The sequence below is a fragment of the Physcomitrium patens genome, chromosome 5, assembly GCF_059467195.1.
Source record: "Physcomitrium patens ecotype Gransden chromosome 5, ASM5946719v1, whole genome shotgun sequence".
In the NCBI taxonomy this organism is placed as follows: domain Eukaryota; kingdom Viridiplantae; phylum Streptophyta; class Bryopsida; order Funariales; family Funariaceae; genus Physcomitrium; species Physcomitrium patens.
The window spans coordinates 542927-566016 of NC_143414.1; the positions used below are offsets into that span (position 1 = coordinate 542927).

The 23090-nt window shown below is 36.0% G+C and overlaps 2 protein-coding genes and 2 long non-coding RNA genes across 4 annotated transcripts; 2 read left to right on the forward strand and 2 right to left on the reverse strand.

The window, feature by feature from the left end:
- Nucleotides 1-7596: 7596 nt before the first annotated feature.
- On the reverse strand, nucleotides 7597-10591 carry LOC112282101 (uncharacterized). Its single transcript, XM_024519319.3, has 3 exons — nucleotides 9952-10591; nucleotides 8988-9254; nucleotides 7597-8864 (listed from the first exon to the last, which is right to left on the reverse strand). Exons 1-3 carry the CDS (start codon nucleotides 10532-10534, stop codon nucleotides 7984-7986), a joined length of 1731 nt encoding a protein of 576 aa, XP_024375087.1. The 5' UTR covers nucleotides 10535-10591; the 3' UTR covers nucleotides 7597-7983.
- Nucleotides 10592-10622: 31 nt separating this feature from the next.
- On the forward strand, nucleotides 10623-11088 carry LOC112282102 (zinc-finger homeodomain protein 3). The gene is made up of 2 exons (XM_024519320.3): nucleotides 10623-10884; nucleotides 11009-11088. Exons 1-2 carry the CDS (start codon nucleotides 10623-10625, stop codon nucleotides 11086-11088), a joined length of 342 nt encoding a protein of 113 aa, XP_024375088.1.
- Nucleotides 11089-13528: 2440 nt separating this feature from the next.
- On the reverse strand, nucleotides 13529-16097 carry LOC141045474 (uncharacterized). The gene is made up of 4 exons (XR_012217623.2): nucleotides 14849-16097; nucleotides 14419-14507; nucleotides 13977-14052; nucleotides 13529-13787 (listed from the first exon to the last, which is right to left on the reverse strand). It is a non-coding gene; the product is annotated as an uncharacterized LOC141045474 (long non-coding RNA).
- A 10-nt stretch (nucleotides 16098-16107) lies between these two features.
- LOC112282103 (uncharacterized) lies at nucleotides 16108-17254 on the forward strand. Its single transcript, XR_002969782.3, has 2 exons — nucleotides 16108-16705; nucleotides 16886-17254. It is a non-coding gene; the product is annotated as an uncharacterized LOC112282103 (long non-coding RNA).
- Nucleotides 17255-23090: the final 5836 nt, after the last annotated feature.

Below are 23090 nucleotides of genomic sequence, written 5' to 3' on the forward strand. Positions count from 1 at the left end.
TGACTTTGTTGTGTTTGACGATTTTGATAATATCTTTGGAATAAAAACCAAAAAGTCTTCCACTTAGATCTTTTTATTTTTAACAAGATATAGTTAGGTAAATTATATTTATATTTATTTTTATTTTTTGCTCTATTTTTTATTAAATCATTAACATTTTGAAATATAAAATTTCTTACAATTTTTAGTTTTTTTTACTACATGAAATAAATTTCAAAGACACTTTTTAAATGTGTTTGTATGTTGTTTTTGGAAACAAAGAATATAATTGAATTTTAAGCTACGACCACATGATTATAAAAAACAGTAATAATAATAATAAAATAAATAGTGAAATAAATTTGATCAGTAAAAATACATATATATTTTTATAATAATTTTGATATAACAATCTAAGAATATATCAGAAAAATATATTTTTAATATTCAAAAAGTATATCTTTATTTATTTAAGTAAAAGATAAGATAGATGTTTTAGATTATAGAAAATACTTACACTAGGTGACTTCGATTTTTTTACTAATTAAGATGTAGACATTTTTAAATATTTATTTTAAAGAGCATTGTTATTTTTTTATACCAAATTTTGGAATGACTGCTGTAACTTATACTACAAAGAGATCAAATATTAATTGTAAAGCCTTAAATTTTTTATAGTTATGTCTTTATATCTAGAAACTCACTTTGAAAGGTTTTAGTTAAAAAGGTTATATGACAATCTCTTACTTGGTGAAAAATAAATTTTCTTTAGAAGGCTTGAAACTATAGAAATAGTAAAGAATAAAAAGATGGCATGCTACAAAAAAATAAACAAAAATAAATAAATAATCTATAATAATTCTAATTTTAAAAAATTTCATATCTTAATTTTGAGAGTTACGAAAAAATAACATTATATTCGAAATCATTTTTTACACATTTTGGATTTTTTTAATAAGAATCTACTCTTGGGATAGACCAACCACTCTTTTTAAGAGACAAGACCATTCATGCCATATAGAAAAAAATGCACTTTACCTTGTCTTCTCAGTCTCTCTTAAAAACATTAAATATAAACCAACTGAAGGATGTTACTTAATTTCAACTAATTACAAGCTTTAAAAGTTAAAAGCTCTTGATTTTAACTTAAAGATCTCTTAAATTTGTTGCAAATACAATCTTTTTATTTATTGAGATTGAAGTATTTTTGACTTTTGGATTTTATTGACTTTCAAAGTTTTTTTGACATCTTGTACTTTTATAATAGAAAATAACCAATTTGAATCTTTTAAGCACATCCTTTATGGTCTAATAAACGTTTGTATTGCATATAATGACAACAACTTTGTAAAATAAGAATAAATTAGTAGTGGTTGGTAATTAGTTTAGTCTTAATATATTTTAAATATAAATATAAATAAATATATATATATATATATATATATTAATAAATGATCATTAATAAAATCAATGATCATTTGAAAAATATTAATAGTTGTAAATTTTATCATGAAATATTTTGATAACTTGATTGCAATTTTAAGTTTTTTTAAAAATTTATTTTTAAAAATTTTATTTACTTTTAACGTTGACTAGTATTTATTAATTTTTCTGTTTAAAATAGAATTAATTTGAAATGAAGATAATTAATAAATTTAACTCTATGACTACAAGAATTTATAAAAAAATAATAATATTCTATAAAAAATATGGATACATTATGGAATCACATTATGGTGTATAAATTGAATTTTTTATTAGATTTCTTATTTTTAAATTATATTTTGATAATTTTTTATAATTAAAAAATTATCTCTAACATAAAAATATAATTTTTATTATTTTCATTGCTTAGAAAGTAAATAGTATAGACTAAAATATTCTTTAGTTTCAATATAAAGTTTTTTTTTAAGTAAATATTTCTTTAATATTTATTAAATTCAAGACTTTTTTATTTAATTTATTATTTACTTAGCCAAGTGAAAAAAAAAAAACTAATTTACAAACTAACTATCTCAAATAATTTGGAACAAACTCTATAGCTACTAAACTCTTCAAAAAAGATTATATATATATATATATATATATATATATTCTTTTAAATTACACAATTTAATATCACCTTTGTGTCAAGGACAAGAACTCGATGAAAAAACAATTCAAACAAGTGAGCATTTACTCAAAGAGAGATAACAAAATATATATAAACAAGTATATATATTGAAAGAGAAACTGGAATGGCTATTGCCAAAAGACAAGAAAACTAGAGACCCTTGAAACAGACTAGAAGGAAGAAAGGAGTTGACAAGAGTGAAGAAGCCTTCACTCTTGTCTCTATATATACTATCTAATTAAGAGCTACGTGGCGACATTCTATAGGACCTCCAATATGTATTGACTTTGTAGGGCACATGCCTTGACTTACAAGGCAAGTTTTTCTACTTGTGGGCCACATAGTTAGCTTGATCTTTAAGCTAACAACATGTGTGGCACATGGCCAACTTGTTGACCACGTTTCTAATCCAAAAAGTCAATTAAAGACACCTATGAAGTCAAAGCAGCGTCTAGGAAGTTTCTAGGAAGCTTCCATATTAAATATTATAGAATTAACTTACTTTTACCTACTTTTATTTACTTCTACCTATTTCTATATGTAATTATTAGCTTACATGATTATGGCCGTGACACTTTGTGAGGCCAAATTTCACCACTTGATGAAACCTATGCCACACAACAAGTCCAAGAGGTGGAATTGGAGAGCTTCCAATTGTATAATTGTTAGATTAATTTAAATCTTTATATTGAAAATTCAATTAGTTTATGCCTTCCAAGCAATGGTTACCAATATTAAATTAATATGGTAAATAAAATTTACTATGCAAATACAATAAAAATAATTAACTAAATTATTACTATTAATTAACCATAAGAATAAAACTTAAGTTTGAATTAAAAGTTAAGTTAAAAGTTAAGTTAAAAAAAAGTTAAAATTAAAAATTAAGATTAAAAGGTTAAATTAAAAGTTAAAATTAAAAGTTTAAGTAAAAAAGTTAAGTTAAAAGTTAAGATTAAAGGTTAAGTCAAAAGTTAAAATTAAAAGTTCACTTTAAAAGTTAAAGTTAAAGTTAAAAGTTAAAGTCAAAAGTTAAAGTGAAAATATTAAAGGATAAAAGTTAAACTTAAAATTTATTAGCCAAAGAGTGAAATGTGGAGCTTACAATTGTGAAGATAATAGTAAAAATAAAGTGAGAGAGGTGAAAGCGAAGGTACCTTGACAACACCTAAGGATTGAAGGCAGCGACCCCCCTTTACTCCTAAATTTGCCAAAATTTGTAATCAGTTTTAATTTAAATGATTCTTAGCTTGTTGCAAGGCTGACTTGAAGACGCTTTTGATCCAATAATCTTCGTTGCAATCTAATGATCCAATCATGAGAATTCCTCCTTTGAAGTTGAGTGATCCAAACTGCCATGGTGACTAACCCTCTTCACTTAGAAATTCACTAAAAATTCAGATTTTCTTCAAATTCACCAAAACTTATGTCTTTCAAAGCTTAGATTATAAAGATTGATGCTCCCAAAATCTCAAATAAATCAAATCACCATGCACTGAGAAATGCCTTTCCAAACTTGATTGATTCAAACTGCAAAGGCAACCGACTCCCTCAAACCCAAAAATTCACCAAAAATTCCTTCTTACTCCTAATCAAGCAAGTCTTATCTTGTTGGAAAGCTAAAAACAAAAGCTACAACTATTCAAAATCTTACATTGAGACAACAGAAATTGAGTGTCTGATTGAAGAAAATCCGAGGCCCTTGAAACCCTTGGGGTATCTGGAAGGCCGAGGAAATATCTACCTCAATGAAACATATTTTAAAACTTAATGACCATCCTTCACAATGCAAAATCCATACATACACAATCACAAGGTTCACAATGAGAATTAAAATCTAAATAAAATTAAGATTAGGGTTTTGGCCAAATTTTGGCATACTTTTGCCCTTCATCCAAAAGAGGAGAGAGAAAGGGCTTGGAAAACCAAGCCTCTTATACAATTGAGTGGAGGCTCATAGAAGGGTGGCTACATCTCCACCCTTGATTTTTAAGAGCCCTAATCTAGATCTACGGCTTTCATTCATCCAAGAGCCAATCTCGTTACCAAGGCTAATGGCTCTTATAAGTGGTCAAGAAAGCATTTTTTTTTTTGTAAATCTAACTTCACAATTGTGTTCAAAACACCTTTTTAAGCTTAGATCGACTACTGACATGCCTCAATCCAAGCTCAATTATAATTTTCATGGAAGTTTTTACTTACAAGGATCTTGGCAATTTTTGTGAAATTCTTCAAAATGAGAATTTCATTGCTTTTCTTGTATTTTGAAGGAGAGGTTGGTGATCTTGTTTTCTTCACTCCACAAGGTAAATCTGGTGCCACCATTGCATTAAAAAGACTCCCATTAAGTAGAAGAATCACCATTCCGCTTAAATTTGTCGAATTTGGAGGAAAATCCAAAATTACCATTGCTAACTTCCCTAAATCTTTTAGAGAATTATAATTCCAACTCCTAAATCATGTGAATGATTATAGATGCACTCATAGGCTTTTAGTCAACCCTTATAGTAATGACTAACAACCTCTAAATTATTAAACTAACTAAGTTGCTATTCTAATTTTCTAACTCTTATCACTTTAGTCCAATTAACGTAATTCTAGGAATTAGGCTATGATTTATACCATCAAGGGTTGTAATCCTAAAAATTCTATAAAACTGAATTCCACTTATATAAATCCTAATCTAACATATTTAATTATCATAAAATAGGAAAATGAAATAAAAAATAAATTTTAGAGCATAATTGAGAGCTCACAACCTTCAAAATTGAGTTTTTGTTTCTCTTGTTTTTCTTTATCCTACTTTGTTAAAAAATTAAGTAAATTTGGGATACATATTCTACTTGCATGTCTAATCTTTAGGCCACAACTCAATATTCACAACAATTGTATATCGTGATATATTATTAATCCATATTTTTTATTACTTCTAAAGTTATTCTTTTAAATAAAATTAAAATAAAATTTCTATAAATATTTTAAAATATAAAATTATTTTAAATTTTATAAATAAAAATCTAACTAAAATTTACATTAAAAATTCAAAAGATATGTAATATTATCAAAATAAAGATACTATACACTCAATTATAAATATACATCTTTAAGAAAATATTTAAAATAAAAAATATATAATATCACCTATTTAATAATTTCCAAATCTTCTACGTAATACTATAAAACATAATAGCATCTAACACATAATGGATGTGACTTGCTAAGTCTTTAATATAATATTCTTTTGAATAACCTATGATATGGACCAATTAATTTTTTTTGTAAAATAAAAATTAGCAAATTGGATAGTAAAAAATGGTCAAATTATATTCAAAGTTTTGTTTTAAAATGTATTTTTAAGAACTGTAAAAAAATTGGCACCAAGTATTATCTTATCAAAATTTTTTATTTTTTATTTTTTTTAAAAAAATAAGGTAATCTCATTGCATTAACACAATTATATAAAAATAATTCTACATGTACATCTTTCCTCTTTAGTGTTGTTATATCTAGTAAAGAAACAATTAAATTCTAATAAAAAATAAAAAGAATGTTATATGATTATGTTATCTTATTTTTCTTCTTCTTTTTTAAAGAAGTTATTTTTATCTAATATTAGTTATATTTATTAATAAGATTTGGTTTATTTTTTTTTACAAATCTCTTTTTGATATCTTTTTATATTAGTTTTTTTATATTTAGAAAATCATATTTATATTAGTTAGTTTATATAATAATCATTCTATATTATCTATTTAAAATTACTTTTTTCTTTTATTACACATAGTTCACAAGAAATTTTTTGTGATAAGTTTGAAATCACTATAAGTTTTTTGAATCTTAAAAAAACTTTGATTGCAAAAATAATTTATTTCTAAAAATATTATTTCCATTGTTCTAAGCATCTAAAGCAAATGATCATCTTGTAAAGAAGTAATGTGGTCTAATCTTATATCTTTCTTAGTTGAAAACATTTCCAAAATCAGTATATGAAAGATCCAATGTTTGAGTTGTACATAGGAGGCAAAACAACAAATAATTAGTACTAATCTTTGTTTTCTATTTATTAACTACTGTTCCTTTATGCCATGTGTGTCACAACAATATGGCTTCTTTTGGGACTCTAATCTAAAGCCAAGTCTTCTATTATTTAGAAATAATATCTTATTCTATATTATTATTATTATTGGACGGAGTTCCAAACACAATTGACACGCCCTTTAACTTGTTCTATCTTATTTGGTTGAATATATTATTAGACCATCTCTATCATTTTATTTATAAGTAAGTGGATCAAAAAACAACTTTACAATAAATCTACTTTTTTGGATAATAAGATGTGATAAATATATTTAAAAAAAATCTTGTTCATATTCAGAAAGGCCATGTGAATGGACAATTTTGCTATGTGACATAAATTGTTTTAAGTCCATATCAAAAATCTTATTAGGCCTTCAAATTCCATCCTTACATAGGAGAGCTGCCCTGTCGGCTGTGATAGAGTGGGGGCCTAGAAGAAATTTTGATTATGGAATCACAAAACACAAGAAAGGGGGAGGTAGGATTTGATTTGATAGGCATAAAGCAAAGCTCATACAAGTTCAGTGCTCAAAGTTTGTGGGATAAAACTGGGCAAAATACATTGCAAATCATCTGTCCAGATTTCTTTTTTTTGTCTGTATCTTCATCAAACTCTTTGCAGTTGCCCAGATTGCCATAAAAGGTGTTAAATTCTCTGCACCTTTCAGAAATGTAACATTTAAATTCTTGGACTTTCAGAAACAAACTGACCCAAAAGCATTTGCCTTACATGGGACCTGACATATTGTGGCTAGATGCACGTGATTATTGGATTGGCAGAGGGGAGAGATGTCTTGAATGAGGCCTAGCAGAGCTCCACCATTCACTGTTGAAATCCAAGGGCAGAGAAGATGGAAGAACTCATGAGAGAGTTGGTAACCGCCGCCTGCCTATCATTAAAAAGTATTAGTCTAGAGCCGCACCAGAGCCTAAAAACACTCCTCTTTGTCGAGCGATGTACAAATTGTGAGAGGAAAAACATTACAACTCAGGAAATGAGTTCAAGGCTGCGTTGTTACCATCGATAACTGGAGCTAGAGGATATAAATGGAGCTCATTGAGTCGAAACACACAGCTAATGAGAGTGTCAATCAGCCTTTGGAGTTACTGCAAGATGAGTACAAAATTTGAGCAAATCTTTTCCTTCATTCATCTAAGCACAAAGTGTGTTTCTTTTGCCAGCCTCTCAATTACTAAGTTCATACTGATGACTTGTAGTGTCGCCCAAACGAAGGGGCATGGTTTTCCCTAATAAGCATCAGCTCATGCTTTAATTAAGTGTTGACAGAGAGCATGCCTGACTTCAGAATAAACGAAGTGTGTGCAAAACTGAATCCAGATGAGCATATGACATTTTAGAAACCTGCAAATACAAGTGATATCACATTTGGAATCAAAGCTCCGTGGATCGAACAGACAGAAAACCCTTTTCAAGTACAAACTATGTCTAAACTTGGTGATTTTGAACTTTACAAGACAGAAAGCTGGTTGTCCAAATGTCACAATCTTGCATTTCTTCCTTTTTTAAATGATCGCCCGCTTAAGTCTCCATGTACATATATCTACAAGCCCTGCATACTAGTGCTGAACCTTCAAATCTCGATTTCAAGTTGTCCTTGAAACAAGTTTGAACTCTTCTTTTCTCAGTTACCCATCAGAATGAGCTAGTTGCAACTCAATCCAAGAGACGAGATCTTCAGTCAACTATTAGGGCTTCCAGGTGTTGCTAACCATTGAAAAGAATGAAGGGAACCGTAGTTTATACATCCACAATTTGGCAAGCTTCTAAACCTGATTTATTTTCTGTAGAAAACCTAATTCTGGCCCAGATATGGGTCATCTTCGAAAGAGTCAAATGGTAGTTGTCCACTTGGAGAAGCGATCTCTGGAAAAGTTGATTGCAACTCCCCAGGTTGGTCAAAAATCTGATCATAAGACAATTCTACGTAAGGGCTAGGATTAGCCGAGCTAACGCTTAGGTTATAGTTTACGACTGGCAAAGCTTGAGGCTGACTTGGTGGGAAGCCTTGCCCTCCCGGATCAAATACCACGTTTGATCTCCTATAATCTACAGAGAACGGGGTACCCAACCTGTACTGATCGTAATGTAAAATTGGGTCATGAAGTTCATCAGCATATAAATCCTCGTGTTCCAAGTTCAGGGTGGGGCTTGTAAGTTCCGGATATTGCCTTGAGGTTTGTGAGTTCTGTGGCTGTACGGGATCAAGGCTTTGATCACTCCTAGATTTTGGGCGTGACCACTGAGGATAAATTAGGGGTTGCTGGGAGGGCCTCAAACCCTGATGTGGACCAGATTGGTTGCTGCCACTACTACCACCACCAGGTTGTAGTAAACCAGTAGATCTAGGATAAGGTTCATAAGCTTCTGGAGCTGCAGTGACACTAGACATCTGATGAGATGGAATAGAAGCTAATGGTGAGGAATGAAAAGGTACTGATGCTCCAGCTACTGAGGATATGCTACGAAAACTCCTGCTCACAGGGGCTGGTTGGGTACTATGACCGGAGAATTGCGAGGAGGACGAAGTGCAGGTGGAAGGAGTGGTTGCAGAAATTGAGATAGAGGAAGAGTCTGGTTGCGAAGCAGTGGTGGAACCCACTGCAGAAGCGGTGGGAGGTATGATTCCGTCGGGAAAATTGAGCTTCGCTCTTAACCCTCTGAATCTAATGGCGGCTGCATGTACCAAGGAACGCAAACCAGTTACTGAAATCCATGAAGAACCACATTCCTGTAGTACCAAGAAAAATCATCAATTGATACCAGCTGCAATTGTGAGCAACGAAGGTAACCTCTTACCTTTGTCGTAAGCCATCGCTGCCTCTTCGGCTGTGTTGAAGGTCCCCAGCCAAACTCTAGCTGCTTTCTGAGGATCACGAATCTCGGCGGCCCACTTCCCCCAGGGCCGCTGCCTTACCCCGCGGTACCTTCGTTTCTTCGTAGGCGGGACAGATAATTCTTGAGTCTCTGATGGTCCCTCCTCCCTGGCTCCCTGTAGATGACTGCCATCCCCAATCCCAGCTTGATCCAATTGTTCCAAATTGCCACCCCATGGTCGAGGCGCATCTGTTACAGCACACCCATGAGAATCAAGTCCTGACCTCCGCACCATGACCACAAATCCCGCTCTATCATAGCTCCTAGGAAACTAAATGAAAAACCGATTACTATGAGGAAAGACTGCAGTTATTACAATTAATTATTGACATGGTGTCTCACCGACCACGAGAGCGGTTACAGTGATTTGCACGCTATGTACACTTGACATTCATAAACACTCCGTGGCGAACACCCTAACGCTTAGATATAGTAAAAACGTCTAACCTTGGATTCCTACATCCAGGGTCCCACCACCCATGGCATCCTAACCTTCAAAAAATCCCCTCAGCTGCGCAAATTAAGAACCATAATTCTCCAAGAAGCTTGCAAATTCGCAGGATAAAGACAACTAAAACTAACTGCACGAAATTCCACATGACCCGAAAACGCTCGACATGCTGTACATAAACTGTTGCGAATCTAATGTGTCAAGAGTTAACGGGCTGAGAAGATTCTCGATGCCGGCGAGCTTTTTAGAATTCTCATGCTCAGTACTGTGATCACAAATTGAACGGGTTACTTTGAGTTACAGGAACACCTTTAAGGTTCTTGACTGGACGAACACCCGATGACTGCTGAAGGTAGCTTCAAAAACCACGTTGTCATCTAGAGCAGACCCAGCTAAATTTGCGCAACTATTTGCGCTAATCTGAGTGCAGCGTACCTTCATTTGTGGGAGTGGACAAATGCAGTGGCCTGCTGAAATCAGAAATCCTGCCAACCTGATCCTGGCTTGGAAAAGTGTCTTGAGTGAGGCTTGGACTGGTGCTGTGAGTTCCAAATCTCTCAGATTCCTCCCCAGTAGCATCTAAAAGTACTGGAGCCCATGTCACCGCACTCGCCTCCGTCACATTGACATATGCTGTTGCGCCTATTTTCTGTTCCTTAATACCCATACTGGCGTCTACTTTATGTTTTGTGCTGAGCATGCTTGGAGCCTGCTCAGACCTCGTTTCAGCGTGGCTTACCAGCTCCCGAGTAGGACTATCTCGGTGCCGCTTTCGACATGTAATTGCTGCATCTTGTGGGATGTTTTCGGGATGCTGTGATCCGGTAAAAGCCTGATCAGGCCTTGCGACGCCGGCTTGCGTGAGTGCGGACACCATCAAGGACACCTCCGAGGCCGAACCTGGGCGCACCCCCGCCCACTTAGGGCTGGAGGAACCACTGGTGTCAGGCGGATCACTGGGCGGATCCAGTTTGTGTAATAATCGGCTTCTTCCTGGCAGTGCTTGCAGCCAACACATGATCACAATCAGTTACGTTCGTCTGCCCGCCACGCTATTGAGCCCAGAAACAAAGTCGGAAGCTTGATTGTCCAACGTAAGCCCTGTCATGAATAAAGAGCATCGAAGAAGGGCTCAATTACAGCTGTCCCCTTCCCACCTCCACATCCAAAGCAACCTGCTCCAAGTAGACAGAATCTCTGCACCAAATGGTCAAGCTCAGAATGGATCACACCCTGGAAAGCCTAAAAGGAAACGGACGCAGTTGACCGATGAACAACGAGAAAAGATGAAATCATACGCTGAGCACGCTGGATGGACAATCGTTGGCCAGCGCAAAGAAAATATCGCCGCAGCCTGCAAAGATATCGGTAACAGCCTCCCGAATGCAACTGCTGCTCTCTCGTCAACTTGGAATGATCAGTATTCTCTGAAAACTTCTCAAGTATCTGTCAAGCGCCACTCACACAAGAAATGACCGTTGCCTTGTTCCAGGTGTAACACCCAAGACTTTGAAGTATTGGATCCACAATGCGAAGCAGAAGCTGAAGCGATCACATGATCAAGCGCTGTAGCATCCTCACACCACATAAACCTTCGCAGGTTGACGTGAAGTCAAAGGTGGATAATCTAACTGAGACATTGATGAAGTCGACGGTATCGACAGGTGAATCGATATAAGGATTACAGACTGGTGGGGACTTTCATCATAGACAGGCAATACAGAAGTTCAGGTTGGAGGCCATTGATTACCTCGGTTCCTGAGAAGTATGATTCCTGCTCAAAAAGGAGTGCGGTGCAGAGCCTTCTTTGGGACTTCAGTGAACCATAAACGTTTGCAGTTACTTGCTCGAACAGCACAACGCCAAAGCTGTGGATTTCGGTTTTTTAATCCACTCTCGTTTTGAACGCGTATTCTGCAATCAGTCGTAGATCAGTACATTCAAAACGAAACTCCTATGAGATCGATGAATTGAGAAGCGTAAATAACTGATATCACAAGAGTAGCGTCGACGTTTTGATGTCCCTGCCAAACCAAAAATGGAAGCCTCTATACAATCCAAAACCTTAATCAAGTCGTACAACAAGATTGAAATCACCAGAACTTGGTGAATATGTTCGATGGGTCAGACCCAAATCACCATGTGGCTGTTGCACCACTGATCAAGCTTCAGCACCACGGATCAATATAGGTCACTAGCTTCTTATACGAGGTGGCGTATATTATCTGTCAAGAGTACAACATTCACTCTTGCTCCTCGTCCAGATTTCTCTATTTCAAAAGCGTCGTGGACTAACCTTCAGAGCTAGCTATTTGAGCGGGAGTGCCTGAGCCTGACGTGAACGTACACAGTAGAGTATCGATCTGGAAGTCCACTCAGTAGAGACGTTGTGAATTGCGTAACCCTATTCTCTGCTGGTTACTCGAACCTTAAGCTGCACCGACCTTCGCCAAACCTGTAGACTTTCAATAAATTCACCAACTTCTTGTCCAGGTGTTCTTAGGTCGATCAAAGACCTGGTCCTTATGCATGAGGCAAATAAAGACTTCATTAATCCAAAATTATGCCTCCGGTGGTCAACTGTAAGCTCCTTTCGGTTGTTGCCGCATTTGGATACATGTGCACAGGCTCCGACCACTTTCCTCTCACGTCAACCCCAAACATCTCAAGTGCGCAGTACAAACGACACAAAAGCAACCCTTTGGTGAACCCGGAAACAACACTGCACCCGAAACCCCCATACGGTTACAATCTGATGCTGACGCAGTTGACCCAAGAGCCTGGTTTTTCACCAACTCCTCTGACGACAACAGGCTTACCACAGCGCACCCACCCAAACCTTGGTTCCAACCAGTACAACATTTTACTACAACATATCCTTCTCATGCAGATTCCCTTTCCATCTGCGACTTTCCACATGGGCTGCTGCCGCTGCTGCTCCAGGGTGCCTGCAAACGTGATTCCAAAAAGCTCCAGGCTCTATCTCCAGAGCGAAGCCTCGACTTGGTCCCCTGTAATCAAAAGCTCATTGCACCTTCACTCGGGCCCTCGCAGAATCCCACGTACTCTCCAGGGGGGGGGGGTGTTGGGAGGGAAAGGGAGAATGTTTATGGGGTCCTTAATTTAGTGAAGGTCATCGACAAGGAGGAGTCGGCGAGAGGGATGGCAGCAGCTTCATCCTAAGCGGCGAGCGTAACTAAAATTGCGGTGACAGAAAGAAAGACGTTATAGGACCAGAATTGTTAACTAGCTATTCTTGACGTGCACGGAAACTGGGCCGTGCCTGCGTTGTAAAAAAAGAGGGCTAATGCCAGAGAGGACCTACCAACCCCTAGATCTTTTTCCCGTTGTCATGAGCTTGTAAATCTTGTGACAATTGGCAGCGCATGAATACATATTACTCCTCCCATCATCCCCGTTGATACAACAGCCCTTTGACCTTCTGATCTCCACCTCACATGGCCACAGCTCCCTTCTGACTGACTGCGAGACTCCCCTCCTGCTACACGCCTACACATGAGCAAGCCTAGATTGCATTCTCCATTCAATCTAACCTGCTCTACTCAGCTCTTATGGAATCGTCTAGAACACACGAGCACCTGCTGACGAGGTTAGCGCCGTAGACTGCTTTAAACTATCTCAATGATATGTGATCCTGTTTTATCCTTCTTCCTTTCTCCCTTCCCTTTTCCCTCCTCCACTCTTCATCTAAGTTCATTTAAAACTCAACTTAAATAAAATCTTCATATCAGATATGCCAGCATCAGATACCAACATCAGTAAAAACTCGTATGTCCTGTTTAGTTTTACTTTTCCAGTCTGATATCAAGTTCATAACATGACACACCACTCATTTCATCTTATTTTATTTTATTAGCTACAACAAACTTTGTTTGAAAATTGTCAAGCCCACTTGGACAATGGAGGGGTGAATTGTCAAGAGGTGTTGGAAGTAGTACATGAAGTCTGCCGTATTTTTTAATCACATAAATCTCAAGCTTCCCATGTTCATACCTTCAGCTATTGAAACTTCAGGTTTGAATAATATGTGCTTGGACTAATATGTGAAGGGAATATTTATTGAGCTCTTCTTGGACTACTAATAATTTTAAATAAATAAATGCATAGATAGCTTTCTTCCACCCCCTTTAATTGAAGACTTTGTTGCTATATTTATCCCTCACCCCTCAGCATTATGATTTTGTACTTTTCTGCTTTTTCTGTCAATTCTTGACTGGTTGAGCTGTAATTCAACTTTGCATCCTCTCCATCTGAATGATAGTACATATTGCTTGTTGGAAGTTAGAAAAATGAATGTGTGTAAATATGTATATATATATGTATATATATATATATATATATATATATAGTATTCAATAACCTTGGGATAAGAGCAATAAATACACAGCAAAGGAGTTGGAAAATGCTTCCTCTCCCAGAGATTGTACTTGGGGCTGCACCTGCCAAGATCTACTATTCCACAGCTTTTGACTGAGAATATGCAAAAATCTTGATAGACTTTTGGGTCAATTTGGCCTGCAATATAGAATTTCAAAAATTGAGAGTGACTAAAGTTTTTGGTCTACAAATTCAACCTTCAAATCCCTACTATTGAGCACAAAAGATGAAGCAGCTCATCATCTTGTTGATGCCAGCCTTCCAACAATGGACTTTTGCCTTTGGACCACTTAAAAAGTGTGGAAAAATATTTAATAAAAAATAAAATCCCATGAAAAATTGTCTGATGAAGTTATTTTTTAAAAATAAAATAAAAAACAAAACAAAACAAAAGTATACAGACAAACAGCCTTTTCCATTCTATTATTTTATTTCTCTTATGCTTGCTGAACATGAATGGTGTGTTGGTTCTTTATTCTTTTATTTTATTTCTCTTGTACTCACTGAACATGAATGTTGCATTGGTCTTCCTGAATTTTCTCAACATGGTAGCCATGGCTTTGAGATGCTTGCTATGATTTTCTCAGGAGAGTCTGTAGCTCCACAACCCCCCCCCCCCCCCCCCCCCCCCCCATGATTATCCAATGCCACAAGACAGCAAGACAGCAAAGTTCAAAACTTATGCACATTAACTTTCATAATAAATGATAATGATAATATTAAAAGAATATATTTTTAAAATAAGATCCCCAACAAACAAACAAACAAACAAAAGCTAAAAATGAAAAGAACTTGAGACTTGAAAGAAAGGCCACCATATGTCTGATACTGTAAAGTTGTGTATCAAGAAAATATTCAACGTTACAGTATCAATAATATACACAACTTTACAGTATAAAAAATTGCTGCCCGTGATACGAAATAATCGACGAACCTGAGTTGGAATCGACAAAGCAAGTGAGGGTGAATCTTTGGAATATTTTGATGAATGAATGCACAAGCTCATGCTGCAAAGCGCAAAATACGTTTTTGTTGTGGTGTTTGTGAGTCTTCCTGAATAGCGGAAAGAGATTCATCAACCATAAAGTTGAAAGGACAAGGGAGAAGCTAGAAAACCAACTACGTACTCGCACAGAGCTTTGGGTTTCCACCACATCACAGCGCTTTCAGTCATCGTGTGGAAATCTACACCCACGGTTCCTGTTCGTGAAAGAGAGGAGAATGGATCCGCTTTATTTCCTCTTCTTTAATCCAAGAGCACAGGAATTGGCGAAAAGCAGGACCCACTTCCGGAACATGAATGGACTCTCCAACGACTTGAACCAAAACTGCTGGATCTATATCCTCAAACAGACACCTGATGAGGAACTTTGCGGATGTCCTCAAGATAGCGTGAATTTGCTAAGAAAAGTTCGGTTTAACTTCCATGTAAGGAATGTCTCCCAAGGTTACTGTTCCTACATGTAGAAGCCTTGAAGCTTTGGCTTTCGTCACTTTTAATATTGTGGACGGACGATAAGTAGAGCAAATACAGAGCTCGGATTTTAGCAAACACCGCTGTAGATTCGGATATTCGAGAGTTTCGTAGAAGCAGACAGGAAAGATAGAGGGAAGTTGTTAGTTTGTTATTGACCCGCTAGGTGGGAGTGCGCTATTTGTCCAGGTTGCTGTACTCCCGAGCATGGGCACGATGCTGCCGTCGATTGAATGGAATTACAATGCTTGAGTACGTGCCGTTACAGTATGACCCACACTGTTCCTGTGATCTGGAAGCACCGTGCAGTTGGGTTCGGCTTCTAGAATGTATCCTCCTTAACGACTAGTAGCAAACAGGAAATCTGTGTCGAAGCCATCGCAAGTCGCAGGTGCGAAATCGGTGGTTTTCTCAGGTTTCCGAGCTGCCAGCCATCCTAGAAATAAGCCAAATTAATCGCTTTCTGTAATCGTTTCCGATAACTCTCATCTCTTTAATGGCAGGTTTGAATTGGGATACCGTTGCGGTTGCTGCACGACATGCCAAATAAACCTTCCTGATGTGTAGTGAATAGAAAACGAGATCGGATGTTTCGGACCTGCTTGAAGGCTTGCTGCCCTTTAATTAAAGATTCCTGATAACCCCCCATTCTGATGTTGCTTGGATGCACCAGATAATCATGGCACCAAGGCACGTCAATGACCAAAAAAATCAGGAGTCGATGCGGTGCTCCGTTTGCCCTGTGTGCCAAGCCCACATCAGTTTATGTATCGCGAAGTTCATAAGTTGGTGGTAGATTTTGTGTGCCCCTGCTTAGATTGTTGACTTGGTCACCTAATCTCACCACCGGTGTCTGTCTGTCTGTCTGTGCCGTGTACGTTTTACAGGACTTCCGTGGCAACCGCGGCGTTCTTATCACTGGTCGATGTTACGGTCTAACAGGGGTTTTCGATCCATTGATTACGTGTGTTGGGCTGATGTGTCGCCATTATCCAGCAAAGTCCTGGGGTTTAACTCTCACGAGTGACTTTAAATGAAACTGTAAGTCAATATTTTAAGAGTCAAATTCTGAGAAACACATGGACTCCGCCGCAATCCCTCCCTATGATGGGCTACTTCCTGAAATCATGGTAGCACATGCTAATAGCCTTATGAATATTTATCAATAACCCGCCCCACGCCCAAGCTCGTTTTCTCAAATCTTCCTGAAACATCGGCCTTTGTCAGTGTATGAATTTCAGACTTATGCCCTTGTGAAGGAGGCACTGCAACTCACTCCGCCGTCATTTTGTGTCGAATACTGCGTGAGATACATGGGTATTTTTCTAACCACCTCCCCTTCAGTAATCTGATTGTTGTGTTTTTTTGGAATTCTGAATCGGGAGGTAACTAGCGTGATGCATGTAATCGCCCATCAAACAGGGGATGTCCTTGAGTAGATTTTGCCAGGCTGAGATATTCGATAGAATGATGCTAATTTTGCTTCGAATTCGGCAGGTCTTCGTTGGTGCACTAGCAACGCTGGAACCCGTGACTGAATTCGGCAGGTCTTCGTTAGACCATTCTAGGTTTCAGAATCAAAATGTTTGCGTACCTTCTCGACTCCGTGATGGGCCTTCGGTAACCGCCTGAAAGGAGAGTTGAGTGCACCAGCTTTAGGAGGCAGTTGCAGGCGGCTTCCAGCCAGCAAAACCTCCACAAACAATGCTGTAGCTCCAGCGGTGCACAATCTCTATCGGTGACAATCTGTGCAAGGCCACAAAATCAATCTACACAAGCATGTATCGATTGAGGTTTACACAGCAGATCTTGCAGAAATGTTTTTGGGAATATGTTTATTATCGTCTGTGTAGATACTTTCTAAAATTCCCCTCCTGAGAAGTAAAATAAGTCCAGCTAAGAGAATCAAGAGTCACATCAGTCAAATTATTTATATCACCTTCATGTTCATGACAAAATCAAGATCATATCAAACCCATTGTCATACATTAAATGAGAATTTAAGTCCACAAGCTCCTTCACATTATCCCATGTTCGTAGATCGAACTTACACTAGATTCGACTTCTGAACCATACGTCAGAAAAGATGGAAAAAGATGGTACTTTAATTTGCCACCCTATCCAAGGTTGATTGCTTCCGCAGTAGGTCATCCTGATTGAAGAAAAAACAGATGACTGAACGTTGAGATTGTATCTGTACATATCAAGGTATATGTACAAAGTAGTACTGCAAACCAGCGAAATTACACACTGACTGAGAAAATCTGGCATGAACGATTAAAAGATTCACATACTTTGCCACAATCTAGAGGAATCTGGAGTGGTAGGAAGCAAAATCAGTTCATTAGACTTTCTCTAGAAAGTTCATGGCCTATTCTGCAGATGTGAACTTTCCAGAAGAAGACGTGATGTACAAAGGAATGCACAGATACTTGCCTCCTAGTGAGAGTTCTAGTGTGTTGCACTCATAGTAACCAATAACTCCTCTCAGCGTCTTAGATGAAGCTCAATGTATTGGAATATCAGCACTGCTCTCCACAAAGAAGTAAACTCCAATTTAGGGCTTGGATATTTGTCCTCCATGCCAGCTTCGTGCTTCGTTTCGTCTGTGAACAACTGCCTCTTCTACTTCTCCATTCTCTTTCAACCTTAATGATACAAAACACCCACTCTCTAAATTACAATTAGCAGTTTTTGCATGTTTTGCATGGTATTTTGCTAATGTAAATCATTTTTCCAATCCACCCTTGCAATGCTCATTCTTCTTTTGTAAGTCACCTTTCTAATAAAATTATCATCTAAAAATATTAGATTTGAAAATTTTTATATAAAGTACAAACCATGTACACTTCTTTTTTTTAAGCAAAGTTGAAGTTGATGAAACTTTTAGAAGAAGAATTTATAGAAGTTAAAGATAAAATAGAAGATATTGAATACAATAGAATATTAGAATTATTCAATGTTAGATATAAGAGTGGATCTTTCACATATGGTGAATGTTGTAAATCAAGATATCCTCCAAGCTAGATCTAAATATTATTAGGCAAGCATAAAAAAATAATCTTGAGGTAATTCAAAAGCATGTTTGATCTCAAATTACACTTTAATAACAAAAGGATTAAAAATTAAGATCAAATTAATTCATATTTATCAAAGAAATGAATTTCAAAGAATTAAAAGATCAGTATATTCTTGTGTCACTCAAAAGACCAAAAAATCATTAAAGATGATATAATATTAAACTAGTATGGCTATTGCTAAAGGCAAGAAGACTAGAAAGTCTTAAAATAAGTCTAAAGACTAGAAAGGCATTGATAAGAGTGAATAAGTGTCAAGGACATGAATCTCAAAGAAAGAAATCTTCAATACACTCTTGTATCATTCAAAAGTACTAAAAGTCTACCTAAAGTTGATATAATATTAAATTAGAATGACTAAACTAAAGACAAGAAGACTAAAAAGTTTTGAAACAAGACTAAAGACTAGAAAGGTGTTGATAAAAATAAAAAAAGGCTTCATTCTTGCTTCTATATATACTCTTAACTAGAAGCTATATAATGATGTCCTATAGAACCTCCAAAACATATTGACTTTATAAGACACATACCTTAACTTACAAGGTAAGTTTTCTATATGTGTGCCACATAGTTAGCTTATTCTGCAAGCTATCAATACATGGTTAACTTGTTGACTAAGTTTCTAACCTGTTAATTAACTACAAACACATGTAAAATCAAAGCAGCATCTATAAAGCTTCTAAGAAGCTTTTCTAAAAATTATTATGGAATAAATTTAATTTTATGTGCTTCTATTTAATTATATAGGTAAATATTAGAAAAAAAAATATGTCCATGACATTATCTTTCCTTTTAAGCACAAGTTCTACAAAGAGTAGTTAATAACTTTCATAGATCTTGCAATTCTTCATCTTGGTTTTAATGGATGTCATCTATATTAGAGCATGGATAGGATAATTATATTATTGACACATAAAAATAGGTAATTGGAGTCATTTTTGAAAAGTTTTTAGAAGTTTTTTAGAATTGAGACTAGGTTGGTGGTCCATATAGGGCCCACCATAGAATATCCTAGAAGAATTAAGGACAATTATCTAAGTAGAATCTACTTTTAGAAGGTGGTTATCAAAGTGGCGTAGATTTCTAAAATCTTCTAGAAAGGTAATTATTTTGGTGGAATCCACCATTAAAAACATTCTAAGAAGTTCCAAGATGGATGACTATTTGAAACATTGAATGAGATGTGACTTTGGTTCCTATCTTTTAATAAAGTTTGATTTATATTTTTTATTTTGTTTTATTTTATTTTCTTTTGCTTTATTTTATCTTTTATATTCTATTTTTTTAGTTATATTCAATTTTATTTTGGTCTATTTTTTCCTACTTTGTGACAAGATTTATATTACTATAGACTAGAAGGATTTCAAATCTTTAAGAAAATTTAGTCTTATTTCATCATTGATAAAAATCTTCAATCTTCTTTGCTATATTTTTAAGATTCTTTACTAGTTCTCATATACATTCACTAATATCATATCTACACCAATAAATAAGATATTTGAATTTATTTTAGTATTACCTTGAATCTATGTCACAAACACATATTTATTGTAATTATTACCTTGGTGATATGAATAGATAGAAGTAGGTAAAAATAGATTAATTTCATAATATCTTCTAGAAAAGCTTTTTAAAAGCTTCATAGACATTGCTTTGACTTTACATGTGTTTATACTTGATTGATAGCTAACTATATGGCACCCACATAGAAAACTTGTCTTACAAGTTAAAATACGTATAGTGCAAAGTCAACACGTTTTTGGAGGTCCTATAGAATGTTGCCACATAGCTCCAAGGTAGATAGTATATATAGAGGCAAGAGTGAAGCCTGCTTCACTTTTGTCAACTTCTTTCTTACTTCTAGTCTAGTTTGAAGGATCTCTAGTTTTCTTGTCTTTTAGCAATAGCCACTTTAATTTCTTTCTTAATATACATATTTAGTTATTTCTATTTTTTCATCTTTTTTTGAATAAAGTCTCACTTGTTTATTTATTTTTATCATATTCTTGTCCTTAACAGATTGATAAGAGTGCACTTGCAATATTAAAGCTTTGTCTAATCTTGATTAAGAGTGGATTACTCCTTTCTCTTGATAAGACATAAATGTATTAGAAATTATAGATTACCCTCTTCTAAATTGATATTTTTCTTAATATTTTCTTTGTTCTTAAGTCCTCACTTCTATTTGCCTTAAGCAATATTAGACATCTTTTCTTTTTTAAGTGTTATTATGGCAAAACTTACTGAAATGAAGAGTGCAATGGCACAAATGTAAGAGCAATTGAGGGAGTTAATGCTTACAATATATCAACTCAATTTACCACCACAAGGAATAACAAGTTTGGTAGGAAGTGAAGATATAGAAATGATTAGAGCTGCTTCAATATTTGCACCAAATCATGTCCCTTCTCCTATAGTGGAACATCCTTATAGTATTAGAAAACCAAGAATTGTCCTACCCAAGAAGTTTGATGGCATCGGATCAAAATTTAAAGGATTTATCAATCAAGTACAACTTGTGATTGAACTTCAACTCCAAAGCTATCCAATTCCAAGATCACAATTTAGATTCATTGATATACTTCTTTTAGGTTTAACATTATCATGATTTTCATCTTTTCTTGAATGACGAGATCTAATATTGCTGTCACAAACACAGAAATACAGACTCGAGATCTAACATGAAGTTCAAGAAGAACTGGCAAGAACTAGATTAATTACATGAATACAAGAACAACACCAGAGAAGTGAGCTAGAGCTTCAAGAGATGTGTTGTCGAGACTGAAGAATTCTTCAACCTCGATTCCAATATATACTCCTATTTAGGAAGCTTCTCAAGCAACTTCTACCAACTAGGAAGCTTCTAGAAAGTTCCAGAGACTTGCTTCTAGAAGGTTCTAGAAACTTATCTCTAGAAGGTTCTAAGAACTATATTCCTAACATCTTCTACTAATTAAGAAGCTTCTAAAAGGTTCCAAAGACTTGCTTCTAGAAGGTTCTAGAAACTTATCTCTAGAAGGTTCTAAGGACTATGTTCCTAACATCACCCCCTCCTTTAGCTTCGAGGTCTCTGAGAAGCAATGTTGTTGTTAATCAGTACTAATGCAAGAAAATGAAGATCTGTCGCATAACGTCTGCAATGAACTCCAACTGTTGTTCACAAGGTAAGTGGTTCATCAGCCCTTGAAGCCAACGGTAGTGGCCCACTCCTTCAACTTCTCACCAAGCATGAACTTCCATGTCCTCATTGTGAAATTGTCCTGCAAACACACCTTTTGGCTAATCATCGTAAGCAAGCTCGGACTCAAATACAATCACCAGTGATCGGTTACTCGGTATCCTCCGTCGTTGTCGTGGTGTAGGTGGTTCTTCATCTCGGGGTCGCCTTCGTGAGCTAATCGGTTGAGATAATCTGAATGGCATAGTATCTATCTCTTGAATATCCATATCAGAAGACCAAACTATGGCTACTGAAAAAATTCTATTTTATCTTAGAGAAAATAACTACATCAACTATGAATTTTGGTGGTGCTCTCTCCCTTATATTCTTGGGTGAGCAAGCTTCAAAAGGAAGCTATCGTCGAACCGGCTTAAATTTATGAGGATGTTATTGATGAAACTCTTGTACCTTTTGTGGCGCATTGGCGAGATTTTTAGCTGGCTCCCACGTTCGTTCATTAATGTCGTAGCCGCACCAATGAAGAAGATACTCCAACTTGCCCCACCTTCACCGTGAATCTAACACCTTTTCAACCTCGTATTCATCGTGGTACTCGATCTCAATACTAGGTGGCAGACATTGCACTCTTCTAAGAAAAGACGACTCTCGATAAGGCTCCAACAGAGAAACATGAAAGACTGGATGTACCTTCATAGAAGCCGGTAATTCTAGACGGTACGCCACTGGATTGATTTGCTTTTGGATGATAAATGGTCCCAATCTTCAATAGTCCAACTTATCACATGATCGCTTAGTCTTAATATTCCATCGAAGAAGCCATGCTTTATCTCTAATTTTGAAAGTAGGTGCTTGATTCCGAAATCTATCTGCAGACGCCTTGTAGGATTCTTGAGCGGATTGTAATTGAAGCTTCAATGTATTTTGAAGCTCTGATAGTTGTTTCGCAAATCCTTCAGCTGCTGGATTGTTATTTGTTGACAGACTCAATAAATCAAGCTTCGGATGATACCCATAGTTGGAAAAGAATGGTGTGTATTGAGTCGACGCATGGAGGGTGTTGTTATATGCAAACTCGGCTAGCGGCAGATATGTGGTCCAATCGTCTTGCTGATAGTTGATGTTGCATCGTAAGTATTGTTCCAAGACTTGGTTCACCCGTTCCGTTTGGCCATCAGTTTGAGGATGAAAAGTCGAAGAAAGCTTGATATCCACCTTCAGAATCTCAAAGAGAGATCTCCAAAACTTTGATACAAACTGGGTTCCTCGATCTGATACGATATCATCTGGTAGTCCATGATATCGATAGACATTGTCGAGAAAGAGCTTTGTTGTGACTTCACTGGATGATGTCTTCTTGCAAGGGACAAAGTGTGCCATCTTTGTAAGCTGATCTACCATGACAAAAGATGCTATCAAATGAGTTCGATGATGGCAGGTCCGTGAT

What these genes read in the sequence shown, in the direction of transcription:
- LOC112282101 (XM_024519319.3), bottom strand. Translation starts at nt 10,534, where the DNA reads ATGTGTTGGCTGCAAGCACTGCCAGGAAGAAGCCGATTATTACACAAA. An exon ending in GTCCACTCCCACAAATGAAG is followed by an intron (nt 9,255 to 9,951) that starts GTACGCTGCACT and finishes GTGCTGTAACAG; the next exon opens with ATGCGCCTCGACCATGGGGT. An exon ending in AGCGATGGCTTACGACAAAG is followed by an intron (nt 8,865 to 8,987) that starts GTAAGAGGTTAC and finishes TGGTACATGCAG; the next exon opens with CCGCCATTAGATTCAGAGGG.
- LOC112282102 (XM_024519320.3), top strand. Translation starts at nt 10,623, where the DNA reads ATGAATAAAGAGCATCGAAGAAGGGCTCAATTACAGCTGTCCCCTTCC. An exon ending in CGCAGCCTGCAAAGATATCG is followed by an intron (nt 10,885 to 11,008) that starts GTAACAGCCTCC and finishes GCCTTGTTCCAG; the next exon opens with GTGTAACACCCAAGACTTTG.